Raw genomic sequence first — 13,722 nt, 5'->3', positions numbered from 1 at the left:
CTACTAGGATGGCTATAATAAAAAAGACAGTTAATAACAAGTGTTGGTGAGGATGTGGAGAGACAGGAATCTTCATACACTGCTGGTGGGAATGTGAAATGATGTAGCTGCTTTGGAAAACAGTCTGACAGTTCACAGAAAGGTTAACTATAGAGTTATCATATAATCTAACAATTCTCCTTTATATTTACCAAGGATAAGACAACAAATGTAGACACAAAAACTTGTGCATCATTTTAACTTTTGTCAAAAATCTCCTTTAGGTAAAACAATTCTTCTTCTTCTTTTTTTTTTTTTTAAGACAGAGTCTTGCTCTGTCTCCCAGACTGGAGTGCACTGGTACGATCTCGGCTCACTGCAACCTCCGCCTCCCAGGTTCAAGCAATTCTGCCTCAGCCTCCCAAGTAGCTGGGACTACAGGTGTGCACCACCATGCCTGGCTAATTTTTGTAATTTTTAGTAGAGATGGGGTTTCACCATATTGGCCAGGGTGGTCTGGAATTCCTGACCTCATGATCTGCCCACCTCTGCTTCCCAAAGTACTGGGATTACAGGCGTGAGCCACTGCACCCGGCCTCCTTTAGGTAAAACAATTCTAAAGGAGGCAAAGGCAGTCTCAGGCTGGGCAGACTGTCTCATGCCGATAATCCCAGCACTTTGGGAGGCCTAGGTGGGTGGATTGCTTGAGACCAGGAGTTTGAGACCAGTCTGGGCAACATAGTGGGACCACCATCTCTACAAAAAATACAAAAATTATCTGGGCATAGTGGCGCATGTCTGTAGTCCCAGCTACTTGGGAGGTGGAGGTAGGAGGAATGCTTGAGCCTGGGAGGTTGAGGCTGCAGTGAACCATGATGGTGTCACTGCATTCTAGCCTGGGCAACAGAGTGAGACCCTGTCTCAGGAAAAAAAACAACAACAAAACAACAACAACAACAACCAATGAAACAACAACAACAACAACAAACAAAGGCAGTCTCAGACATCAGAAATCAAAGGAAAGAAGGAAATAAATTAGGTCAGCACTGTCAGCTCTTTAGAGTAAAATTATATACGTTCATATTTTCAGCTGCACAAACATAAGCCAGTTCTCCCACTCTTATTGGCAAGCCATTTATAGGGAGCACATTCTTGAGTCAGAAGATTAAATATTTTGGCCAGGCATGATGGCTTGTGCCTGTGATCCCAGCACTATGGGAGACTGAGGCAGGAGGATCACTTGAGCCCCGGAGTTCAAGACCAGCCTGGGTAACATAGCGAGGCCCCGCTTCTACAAAAAATTAAAAAATTCACCAAGTGTGGTGACGCACGACTGTGGTCCCAGCTACATGGGAGGCTGAGATGGGAGGATCCCCTGAGCCCAGGAGGTTGAGGGACTACAGACATGCGCCACTATGCCCAGATCCAGGTGCAATGAGCAGTGATTGCACCTGGATCACTGCCCTCCAGCCTGGGGAACAGGTAATACCCTGTCTGAAAGAAAAAGAAAAAGAAGATTAAATATTTGGCTTCATATCCATGACTGCTATTTAGAAGTGTCTGAAATTGGAGGAGAAAGTATTCACCAGCCCTACTATTTAGCAACTGACAATCTGTGTTTGTGCAAATCAGAGCATGGATTTAGCAAGACTTTGCTGCTGCAGTTAGGGAATTTCAAAACAATATCTAGAAAGTTACTTTACTTAGATAAGGGACATAAGTATAACTTACTGGAATGGACACTGAAAGGTACTTTTCTGTCCTGATAATTTTTTTTTTGCAATGATCAAATAATTACTTAAAACAAAAAGTAAATGTAAAGTAGGAAAATAAAAAAGAAGAGAGCTCATTTAGTGTCCTGAGAGTGAAGCAATATCTTTTCTTTACTCATTCATTCATTCACTCACTCATGCATCCCACAAATATTTATGGAGGGCCTACCATGTGCAAGGCACTATACTAGGTGCCAGGGATATAGACATAAAGTTTTGGTGGGCCTCTCATGTTTCATTTGGTGACACTGAAAATAGAGACTAAATCATCTCTAAATTCCCACTGAGATGTGATGGCCAAAATGTACCCAAGTTTGACTTTCCTTGCTCTTCGAAAACCAAGTAAACAGAGATCAATGGTTTGTGAAGGTTCAATCTGCAGGGAAACCTCAGAGGACATGTCTCCAGGCTGTGTGGTCAGTCTTAAGTGGCAGAGTGCTCAGTGGGGCTCAGTGCCATTTTTTTTTTAACTTAATGGTGGCTGGCCTGTGGCCTCAGATGATGAGGGCTGGGGATATTGGGGAGGAGAGGCAGAGACTGGTGGTGGCAGAGACTACCCTGGAGAACAGAAATGAGTTAGGTCAGCCGGACTGAGGAAAGAAGGCAGGAGGAGGATGGAAAAGGCAATCCCAGAGGGGAAGAATTGAGGTGATGGGTTATGGAAGAAAGTCGCTGTTACGTGCCTCATGTCCTATACTTAAAGGAAGGAAAGAACACTCAAATATCTTTAGAATAAATTTCTACCAACAAAAGGGGACTTTTAGAAAAGCAATTTTAACACCGCCTATGTGAGCTTTTTTTTTTTTTTAGATTTAAATACAACTAAGAAGTTATATTCCATTCTACTTGAGAGAGGAGAGAGGATGTGTGTGCATGCGTGCCTGCGTGTGTGTGTGTGCACGCCCGTGCCCTGTGATTAATGCATCTAACTTATCCTTGATTATGTAACAACCTACTGGGAATATTAGGTACATATACTAGTGAATTCAATACAATGTGGAACCGTGAAGTTTGAGGAATCCCCAGGGGGCTTTGGGAGCCCAGAGTCTATCTGAGGGTTAAGGAGACAAGTGTGACCATCTAGAGAAGGTGACCCTAGGGTGAGTGTTGAACTATGACTTACTTACACAAAGTACTACCAAACCTTAAGAACATTAGGAAACTGTCATCCTCCCAGCCTGGGCAATAGAGTGAGATCCTGTCTCCACAAAAAATTAAAAAATTACTTGGGTGTAATGGTGTGAGCCTGTAGTCCCAGCTGCTTGGGAGGCTGAAGCAGGAAGATTGCTTGAGCCCAGGAGGTTGAGGCTGCAGTTGGAGCTATGATGGTGCCACTGCATTCCAGCCTGGGCAACAGAGTGAGACTCTGTCTCAATAAAAACAAGACAAACAAAACCTAACCAGCCAAACAAGCTAAAAAAAAAAAAAAGCAAACTGTCATCCTTGAAGTAGTAAGGCATATCATCATTCCTTAAGCCAAGTGATTCATTCATATTTCATTTTAAAGTTTATGTTAAAACTGTTTTGTGTTTGTGTATCAAGCTTACATATCTATATATTTTTTAAATAGGTAATTTCATGCTCCCAAAATGGGACATAAAGTGGTTGTCTTCGACATTTCTGTCATCAGAGCCTTGTGGGAAACTCGTGTCAAGAAGCACAAAGCTTGGCAGAAGAAGGAGGCAGAAAGGCTTGAGAAGAGCGCCTTGGAGAAGTACGTGTTTTCTCAACCTAGTCTTGTAGCTTGTTTGGTGAATAAGGATTTGGACAGGCAACAGTTGCGTTGTGGAGGAGGATGCTTTTCTTCTGGGGTTTCTCACTGTTGGTAAAATTTTCCTCATTAAACTTCAGAGCCTTACACTGTTGCTCAGTACAAATACGCAGTTCCTGTGATAGCAACACCCATGGTTATAAGGACCACCCTTGTGGTAGGCATGAGGAAGACCGAGATGACACGATAAATCCCCCTACAGTAAGTGCTGTAGCAGGCTGCCTAGCTAGAGTTCACTGAGCTAACTCACTAGGCTGTCTGGCGCTCTGGACACCATCTGACTGCCATCTGGGGCAGCTTGGGGCTACTCTGTTGTGCACTTCAGCCCTCCCCCATTGAGCTGAATTCTAGGTAAGATTCATTGTGTTGGTGTCATTTTTACTTGGATGAAATGGTGTCATTTGCCTATCATATACGGCCGTGAAATATGAGTAAAAGAAAGTTATGTATATGAACACCAAGTTGAGTGCTCTGGAAAATCTACAAGGTAGAAAGGTTGCAGATGGCTTTGCATATGTCTGCAATTTTTATTCCCTGTGGAGAAACCAGAACTGGAACTCATGGATGATGCATTAGGGGTGCTGTTTATATAAGATTGACACAGTGGGATTCTCACTGGCAGACCCATTCTCAAAGAAAGTTCCAACCCTACATCAAGTTGGCCAATGATGGTATATTTGCACACTTTAAATTAAAAACAAGATGTGTAGGGGCTGGGCGCAGTGGCTCATGCCTGTAATCCCAGCACTCTAGGAGACCGAGGTGGGCGGATCACAAGGTCAGGAGATCGAGACCATCCTGGCTAACACGGTGAAACCCCGTCTCAGCTAAAAATACAAAAAATTAGCCGGGCGTGGTGGCGGGCTCCTGTAGTCCCAGCTACTTGGGAGGCTGAGGCAGGAAGGCAGGAGAATGGCGTGAACCCGGGAGGCAGAGCTTGCAGTGAGCTGAGATCAAGCCACTGCATTCCAACCTGGGCGACAGAACGAGACTCTGTCTCAAAAAAAAAAAAAAAAAAGACGTGTAAGGTGTGAATGTATCTACATTCTTGGTTCTCCACCTTCATTAGCTTTTTGGATTAAACAAATACCTATTCTGATCATGCTTGATAATTAAGCTGCTACTGTATTCATCACAGTGGTTTCAGGCGGTTACCACCCTCCCTAATTTGCAGATGAGGAAGTTGGGACTTAGGTAAGTTGCTCAAGTTCACACAGATGGTAAGCGGAAGATGTGGCCAAGCCCTTGCCTCTGTATAATGCTGTAATCACAGGTAGTTAGAACGTCTTTTCTCTTGCCACTAATCTGAGATTGTCCAATATGAAGTAAAGGATTGCTTGAGGAGTTTGAGACTAGCCTGGGCAACATAGTGAGACTCCGTCTTTACAAAAAAACAACAAAAAAGAATTACAACCCTTAAACCAGAAAGCTCACATGGCAACGCATCCAAGAGACCTACACTCACATAAATCATACAAGGTCCCAGAGCCCAAAGTAGCTCTCAGCCCTGCTTTGATTTCCTCCGCACACCTAGCATCTGGGGTTACTCCACAGCAGAACAAGCTTGCTGCATGGAGGCCCACGCCCTTGGCAGTGGGGAGGGGAGTTAGGGAAGCACCTGTAGCTGATGCAACTTCCTGAGGTTCTTGGAAGAGGAGCCATTTGCAGACACCTGGGGTCTGCAAACTGTGCTCTCTCATCTGCTTTGGAGTGGGATCTGCCCCTTCAACGCTGTCTTTCTTTGAGGTGTTAAACAGTTTCACGCATCTCATGTACATAGGATTGAGCTTGACTTGGGCTTAGTGTCATTGAGCTTGTGCACTGTCTCATCTTAACCTAAGACAGAAAACTTCTTGGATATTTGTTTGGCTTTTCTAGCCCAAGATAAGGAAAACAGCCACCAAGTTGGCTGGGCAGATAAGGAGGAATGTGAGGTAGGGCTGGGGAGGAATGTGCACGTTTAAGAAAGGAACTTAGTTTCTCAGCCTCCTCAGAAATGGGGGTAGTAAATTTGCCTTCTTTACAGGTGTTTTTGAGCTTCCATAATATAATTCATACTGTGATCATTAGTACTATTTGAGGGTTAACTTTTAGTTTCTCAGGATCTGTTTACTGTTCAAAGGAGTAATTAATATGTTGAAAAATTAATGCCTGCCTGATTATAAAAGGCAACTATTTGGTTAATTTAAATTTACTGAAACAAATAAAACCTCCCAGCTTGTTCTGTTACCTCACTTTAGGGTATCTCATCCTGTAATGCTGTAGTTGTTATGAAGTATATACCGATACTTAAACATTATAAGTAGAGATAAAATATGAAATATCACTCTCTCCGAATGAAACTTGATCATTTGGAGCGGAGGTTCCCAAGCCCTGGGCTGGCCTTTTAGGAACTGGGCCGCACAGCAGGAGGTGTGCAGGGGGCAAGCGGGCATTACCGCCTGAGCTCCGCCTCCTGTCAGATCAGCGGCAGCATTAGATTCTCATAGGAGCACAAACCCTTTTGTGAATTGTGCATACGAGGGATCTAGGTTGCCCACTGCTTATGAGAATCTAATGCCTGATGATCTGAGGTGGAACAGTTTTATCCCGAAACCATCCCCCCAACCCCTCATCCATGGAAAAATTGTCTTCCATGAAACTGGTCCCTGGTGCCAAAAAGGTTGAGGACTGCTGATTTAGAGGGAGAAATAAAAGAGCTATTGTTAGGCTGTAAGTGAAGAATTTCTTCTCCATTGAGGCTGTTTGCCATCTGGGCTGGGATTGTGGTTTCCTTTCCTAAGGAAACGGTATTTTATTTACACATTTATTGATTTAATTAGAAGAACTCTAATGGCATTTTTTTGTATGTTTATTGCATATTTGGCATTCAGCTAAAACTGAGTTGAGAGGAAGATTTCACATTCAATTATATGGGTGATAGAGTGAAAAGACAACGAATTTTATTTATTTTAATTACTTTCAAGGAAGAGAATGGAATTAAAAAAATAGTTTATATTTCCTTCTTCATTTTCCTTTCATCAGGTTTCAGAGGGAATAAGACATAAAATATTTAAGAAGGAAAATAAGACATAAAGAAAATAAGACAACAAATATTTAAGAAAGAATACAAAATAGATTTGGTATATAATTATTTTTAATGGGGTACATCTAATTTTCTTTTTTCTCCATTTTATATTGGCTGTACCAAAATATGTGAAATATTTATAACAATTTGTAATATGTGCTATAGGAATGATATATTACATAGGGATGAGCCGGTATCATCTCATTATATTGCTGGGATCTGCCTTCAGGTTCAGTCTAAGAAATGAGGAAAGAAAAGTTAGAGACATTAATCTGAAAAGTGCCCAGTGAATACAAGAACTTGCAGTGGCTGTGCTGTTGGTTTTAAAAATTTTGGAGGTATTGCTTCTAACAGAAGTTCTAGCAGCATGTCTCTGACCTAGAGTCTGCCCCTTGTCCTGACTGCTACAGTAAGATCTAAATCTACAGGTAGATATTTAAAATTCATTTTTATCATATGGTTATAAAACTAAATCACACAGAAAAGCTAATAAGGAAAAGCAACAATTCCAAGCCACTACAACATCTCCCAGAAGAGCCCACTTCTCTTTCAGCACTTTCTTCTGCTTTTAAATTCATATCCCTTCATGTGCTGACACACACACACACACACACACACACACACACGTTATATATATATACATATTTTTCTTTTAATTTTTTTGAGACAAGTCTCTTTCTGTTGCCCAGGCTGGAGAGCAGTGGTGTGATCATAGCTCACTGCAGCCTCGACTTCCAGGGCTTAAACAGTTTTCCTAGCTCAGCCTCCTGAGTAGCTGGGACTACAGGCATGTGCCACCAGCCCCGCTTTTTTTTTTTTTTCTTGTATTTTTTGTAGAGACAGGGGTCTCACTTTGTTTCCCAGGCTGGTCTCAAACTCTTGGCCTCAAGTGTTCCTCCTGCCTGAGCCACTGCACCTGGCAATATTTTTAAATTTATCACTTTTGTTATATTACTTATAAACTTCATATGTAGATCCTGAAGCCCTGACTCATTGATTGCTGGGTGGTTTTCCCCAGCGCAGCTCACTGGGACTGAGACCTATAGAGCTGTGCCAGCCAGTGCTGTCAGCAAAATGTTTTTCTTCAAATGTTCCAGCTTCCCTCAGCTGAATGGCAAGCATGAAACTCCAGCAATATCTGAAATGGTTTCTTAAAAGCAAAACATCTGATTAAGAAGGTGACATTTGCATGTAGACCTGGGGAGCCAGCCCTGCAGAAATCTAAGAACAACGGTTCCAGGCAGGCATAACAGCAAATGCAAATGCCACTGACAGCAAGAGAGGGGCAAGGGAGTTAAGGACGGATGCCAGGAGGTGATTACAATGGGAGCCATGAATATGTTTTCCTTTCAAAGCCAGACCAGTGTGCAAGGTTATGAGTTTTCCTTCATCTCATTTACTGTGTGGGGGCAGGTGTAGAGCAGGGAGATAATGGGATATAAACTAAACTGTGGCAGGCATCTGTAATCCCAGCTACTGGGGAGGCTGAGGCAGGAGAATCGCTTGAACGTGGGAGGTGGAGGTTGCAGTGAGCTGAGACTGTGCCATTGCACTCCAGCCTGGGTGACAGAGCAAAACTCTGTCTCAAAAAAAAAAAAAAAAAAAAAAAAAAGGAGCAAATTGGTGTTTCTGGGGCTGGGAGAGGGTTGTCCCTCCACTGGATAGAATTTCTGTGTGTTTATGGATAAGAATTATTTGTATGGCTTTCCGTTTTCTACAAGTTAACTTTACTCTCTACAGAGTTATAAAATAGCTTAGTCAAAGTCAAAGGTACATACCTATAGAATCGGAGAATCCCCTGGAGGCTCCGGCATTCCAGGAAAAGGCTATCCATCTGTGTCTTGCTTCTTTCAAAATCTGAAATTTCTCCTTACACTTGACAGTACCTGGTGGTCCAGACTGGGACTTCCCGCATGCCCAGTCCTAGAAGCTGGTCTTGTCCCAGGTGCAGTAAACCTTCAGACCCCTCCTAACCACTCCAGTGGCAGGCTTGCCTGTGCCCCACAGTGCCACCCTACAGCCTGACTGAGACTCTGAACCACCCTTCCTTCAGATAACAGCAGAGAGTTTTCATACTAGGATTGTTCCTTGACCATGGGGCTTATCTCACACTTATTTAGTGTATATACTGCCTTGGGCCACGTGAAGACCAAGTCTGCACCTGCAGCTTGTTTCTAAAGTAGCCCCCAGAAGACCTGAATCCTGACTGCCACCAGGTTCCCAGTTGGGCTGAGTAGGGTGTGGAATGCTTTTCAGAGTGTGGAATGCATCTAAGCCCCTATCAAAGGTGGGCTACCTTATTTTGAATCAGACAACATCTGTGTTTGATGGTTTTGAAGGAAAACCGCAAAACATCTTGTTTTGCCTCACATAGAATATGTTAAAGGCCTCAAACAGAAAACAAATTCCTAAATGAAGAAAGGCCCACCAGGTGCAGAGCCCTGTTCTGACAGCTGTGTGGGCATCTGAAGGGCTGTGAGACACACTAGCTGTCATCATGGAGCTTAGCATCAAGCTGGGGGATAAGCTATGGATGTGGAAAGCTCTAAAAGATAGGTCAGAAAATTAGCGACACGTCGGGTGGTGAGGTTTGGTGGGGATGCTGAGTCCTCAGCCAGCTCCAGTGTCTGAGTGGACCTCAGGTCCATCTACAGGAGTGAAATTCCCCAAGGTGGCTGATGGTGACATTCCAAAGTCAGGTGTTTTATACACTGAAGCTCCTCTGTATTTCTATTCAAATACCCTTGAAAGATCAGTGAATCCCTGTGGCCCTGCACTTTTTTAAAACTTAGGTTGGCATGATATAATTTCAAAGGAAATTATAATTAAACGCATAGCCAGAAATTCCATCTAACCCATCTTCTCTACTTTTAAAGTTGAAGTTACTAATAATTCACAAAAGGGTTTAGGGTTTCCCCTGCACCCCCACAGCAGGGAGGAAAGAGGAAGGGAGTGCTTACATAGGCCTGGGAATGACAAGGAGAGCACCTATGCCCAGGTGGCTGACTCACTTCTCTAGGCAGGTGATGGCCAGTCCCCAGGAGAGTAACTGTGACTCCTGCTGCCTGTTTTAGGATAAAGGAGGAGTGGAACTTTGTGGCCGAATGCAGGAGGAAGGGCATCCCCCAGGCTGTATACTGCAAGAATGGCTTCATAGACACCAGCGTGCGGCTTCTGGACAAGATTGAAAGGAACACTCTCACAAGGCAGAGTTCACTTCCCAAGGACAGAGGCAAACGGAGCAGTGCGTTTGTGTTTGAACTTTCTGGGGAGCACTGGACGGTGAGTCGAGGCAGTTCTCGCCCAATGCAGTGCTGTGGTCGATGACTGCTGCTCGCCTGAGCCCAAGGATGAATGAATGAATGCTTTTGCCTTTAGAGGAGGTTCTCCTGTCCCTTCCTCAGTGAAACGCAGCGCAGTCCTGGAAGCAGTGATGGGACCCACTTGGATACCTCTGTGGCTGAGCAGCTGGGATGCACGTGCCCTCTCCTGGACAGCACAGTCTTTCAGGATGTGTTCCTCTCCTGTTCCCCGCCCTAGACCCTTAACATAATTCTTTGTCTTTAAAAAACATTAATTTAAGTGATGGCGCCTTTCATTCAACTAACACCCTGGCAGTGGGCAATTACTTACTTGCCGAAGTGCCGAAGGGCAGCAAAGGAATTTCTGCAGATCCTTTTTCTGGTTTTCCTGTCCTGAGATTCTGAGGCCAGGGCAAAGACAATTCCATCTTTCTTTCCTCAGGTCCCATAATAACTTGGGCTATTGCCCATTTCATTGGGACAGGGTTCCCTGGGACCCTCCGTCCATCTCTTTGTATCTTGCCATTTTGTGTCTTTTTTGTTTTGTTTTGTTTTGTTCAAGAGTCTTGCTCTGTCACCCAGGCTGGAGTGCAGTGGCGAGATCTTAGTTTCCCGAGGAGCTGGGACTACAGGTGTGCGCCACCATGCCTGGCTAATTTTTGTATTTTTAGTAGAGACGGGGTTTCACCATGTTGGCCAGGTTGGTCTCGAACTCCTGACCTCAGGTGATCTGCCCGCCTCAGCCTCCCGAAGTGCTGGGATTACAGGCAAGAGCCACCACGCCCGGGCTTTGTATTTTTTTCCTAGAGGTGGGGTTTTGCCAGGTTGCCCAGGCTGGTCTCGAATTCCTGAGCTTGAGCCTATTACCCTGCCATTTTGTGACTAAAAGGACTCGGTGGAGAGACTAAATATTTGGCGTGACCTGGGGCTGTCTTTTATTAGCCATGTGATCCGAGGCGGTTTTTATCATTTGATAAAAATGCATATCACTTTCATGGGTTTTTGTCATTCTTATCAGTAAAATGCTGCTAATGCTTGCCCTGACCCTATGTGAGTGCTATTGAGAGGATGAAGTGCATGAATATTCTGTAAAGTATACAGTTCTCCAAAAATGCAAGAGGTTATTACTGTAAACCTCTTTACTGTTCTTTCCCTTGCATCCCCATCATTGAGATCAGTAGGTAACAGGCTGCCTATTCTGGGGCACGAAGGGAGGCATGTCTGGATTGTTAATTAAATACCATTGGCCAGTAAACACGATCCTGGGTGTGGCACTTACCCTGTAAGGGTGTCCAGTTCACCTGGAGAACCTGTCACGAGCCCTCATGTTTCACAATCTATCTTTTGAAAATCATTGTAAAGCGTATTTTTTATTATTATTATTATTATTATTATTATTATTATTATTTGAGATGGAGTCTCGCTCTGTCGCCCAGGCTGGAGTGCAGTGGTGCGATCTCAGCTCGCTGCAAGCTCCGCCTCCTGGGTTCACTCCATTCTCCTGCCTCAGCCTCCTGAGTAGCTGGGACCACAGGCACCCGCCACCATACCCGGCTAAATTTTTGTATTTTTAGTAGAGACGGGGTTTCACCGTGTTAACCAGGATGGTCTCGATCTCCTGACCTCGTGATCCGCCCGCCTCGGCCTCCCAAAGTGCTGGGATTACAGGTGTGAGTCACCGCACCTGGCCTGTAAAGCGTGTTTAATGTGCCCGGTATGGTAAGGGGAGTGGGAAGACGGTTAGAATTCAGCAGGCTCAGAGAGACCTCCATTGTGAACCAGGTGGATGGCGTCCTCAAAACTTGCAATCTCTTTGTCCCCATACGCCATCCCCTAAGCTGTACTCTGTTGTAATTGAGTACAGGAGAGTCCAGGAAGACTCTGGGCCCCACATATTCTTTAGAGTGAATTTCAGTTACCGTTTTCCTCCCCCAGAGAGCTTGTGCTTCGGCCTCACCTCTGACTAAGGAGTGAAAGGCTGTGTGTGCTAAGGGATTTTTCAACCTCTTAGAGTGCTCTGTGGCAGTGAGGGATTTGTGGCCTCCAAAGTCACACCTGGCAGCCTGCCTGGCCCCTGCAAGAGGTCAGGAGGGAAGGAATGGGCTGTGGAGCTTCTGGGGCCTTAGGGACTAGGTAGAGAGAGATCTGCTGCGGCCCTTAGCGCTGGCTGAGGCTGTGTGGCCAGCTTGGGCTGGGGGCTGGGGCTCCTGTTTTGAGTCAGAAGCTCTCAGACCCCGGACCCTGCTCTTATAGGGGAGATCCTCAATTTTATTTTCCAACCCTGTAATAGAATTTTTCATTTTTACTACCACATGTTTAATTTCCCCGAGCTGTTTGCTGTTTGTTTTTTCAAGTGGATGAATTCTGTGAAGTGGCTTTATTTTTCCACTTTTACAGATATCTCTTAATCTTAGCTTTTAAAATTTTGTTCCGTTTTTATTTTGCGGGGTAATGGCTTTTCTTAGCTATCTTGGGATCAATCTTTTTTTTTTTTTTCTTTTCTTCTCTTTTTTTCTTTTGTTTGTTTTTTGAGATGGAGCCCTGCTTAGTCACTCTGTCTGGAGTGCAGTGGCATGAACATGGCTCACTGTAGCCTCTATCTCCTGGACTCAAGTGATCCTTCCACCTTAGCCTTCTCTGTAGCTGGAACCAACAGGTGCATGCCACCACACTCGGCTAATTTAATTTTTTTTTTTTAAAGATGGAGTCTCACTTTGTGGTCTGGGCTGGTCTTGAACTCCTAGGCTCAAGTGATTGTCTTGCCTTAGCCTCCCAAAGTGCTGGATAGTTTTTTTTGGGGGAGATGCTTTCTTGTTTCAGAGTTTCCTTTTTCTTTTAGGGTATGTGTCTTTATCTTGCATGTTGGGACTTTTCTTGGAGGTCTGGAGACACTGGGTTGTCCAGAGCACTAACAAGCTGACCAGAAGCTCTGAGTGTGTGTCGGGCACACTTAGCTTTTGAGGAAGTTGCTGTAAAGTCCCCATCTCACTGGTGCCTCCCCTCTCCTATTCATGATTATTCATGAATGTGCATGAATGCACATTCATGATTTGTCTGGAGCTATGGGAGCATACAGAGAAGGATCTTCTCAGTTCCTGGGGCAGAGAGAATCTCAGCATTCATCACTCATCATCTGATTGCCACCTCCCCTGCCTCAGCTGTGCTTGAGGTACCCCAGTTCAGGGACTTTGTTGAACCTCCTCCAGTGAATAAGCCTCAGCTTCCTACTGGTGGGGAGCAGAGGTAATTGCTGTGTGGCATGGATGGGGGTCAAGGTTCTGGTCCTCAGACTTTGAACCTGATCTCTTTCTTTGGGCCGTGACTTCAGCTGTCACTTCCAGGGGTACCAGGCTCTTCTACTGCCGAGTCTCTGGTGGCTTCTGGTGAGAAGCCCAGGTTGTATCTCAGTTGTTTCTGCTGCTAGTCTAAGATTGAGCAGCTCTGGGAAGCCAGGTTACCATCTTCCGGCTGTCTGGTTATCCACATTTTGCAGCTGATGTCTCCTTTCCCTTTCTCTTTGCCCTTCTGCAAGGTTTACGGCACCTAAAAAGTTCCTGTACTGTTGTCTTTAATGGAATTTTGGAGAAGAGAAAAAGTACATGCATACATTCAATCTGTCATTTTTACTCGATTCTTTTCATTTCTATTTCATATGATATCCTAATATTTTTCTTTTTTTTTTTTTTTGAGATGGAGTCTCGCTCTGTCGCCCAGGCTGGAGTGCAGTGGCATATTCTTGGCTCACTTCAAGGTCCGCCTCCCGGGTTCACACCATTCTCCTGCCTCAGCCTCCCGAGTAGCTGGGACTGCAGGCGCCCGCCACCACGCCTG

At 44.7% G+C, this 13,722-nt stretch overlaps 1 protein-coding gene across 2 annotated transcripts in view; it reads left to right on the top strand.

Annotated features, from left to right (window-relative positions):
* The window catches only part of LRRC2 (leucine rich repeat containing 2), a 50,343-nt gene that overhangs the window by 11,576 nt on the left and 25,045 nt on the right, over positions 1–13,722 (top strand). For both annotated transcript variants that reach the window (XM_019024647.4, XM_055382192.1), the window contains exons 2-3: positions 3,322–3,465; positions 9,664–9,871. In XM_019024647.4, the coding sequence (XP_018880192.1) occupies positions 3,341–3,465; positions 9,664–9,871 (333 nt within the window). In that variant the 5' untranslated portion in view covers positions 3,322–3,340. The remainder of the gene's footprint in view (positions 1–3,321; positions 3,466–9,663; positions 9,872–13,722) is intronic.

The sequence above is a fragment of the Gorilla gorilla genome, chromosome 2, assembly GCF_029281585.2.
Source record: "Gorilla gorilla gorilla isolate KB3781 chromosome 2, NHGRI_mGorGor1-v2.1_pri, whole genome shotgun sequence".
NCBI lineage: Eukaryota > Metazoa > Chordata > Mammalia > Primates > Hominidae > Gorilla > Gorilla gorilla.
This window is presented reverse-complemented; position numbering and strand designations above follow the sequence as displayed.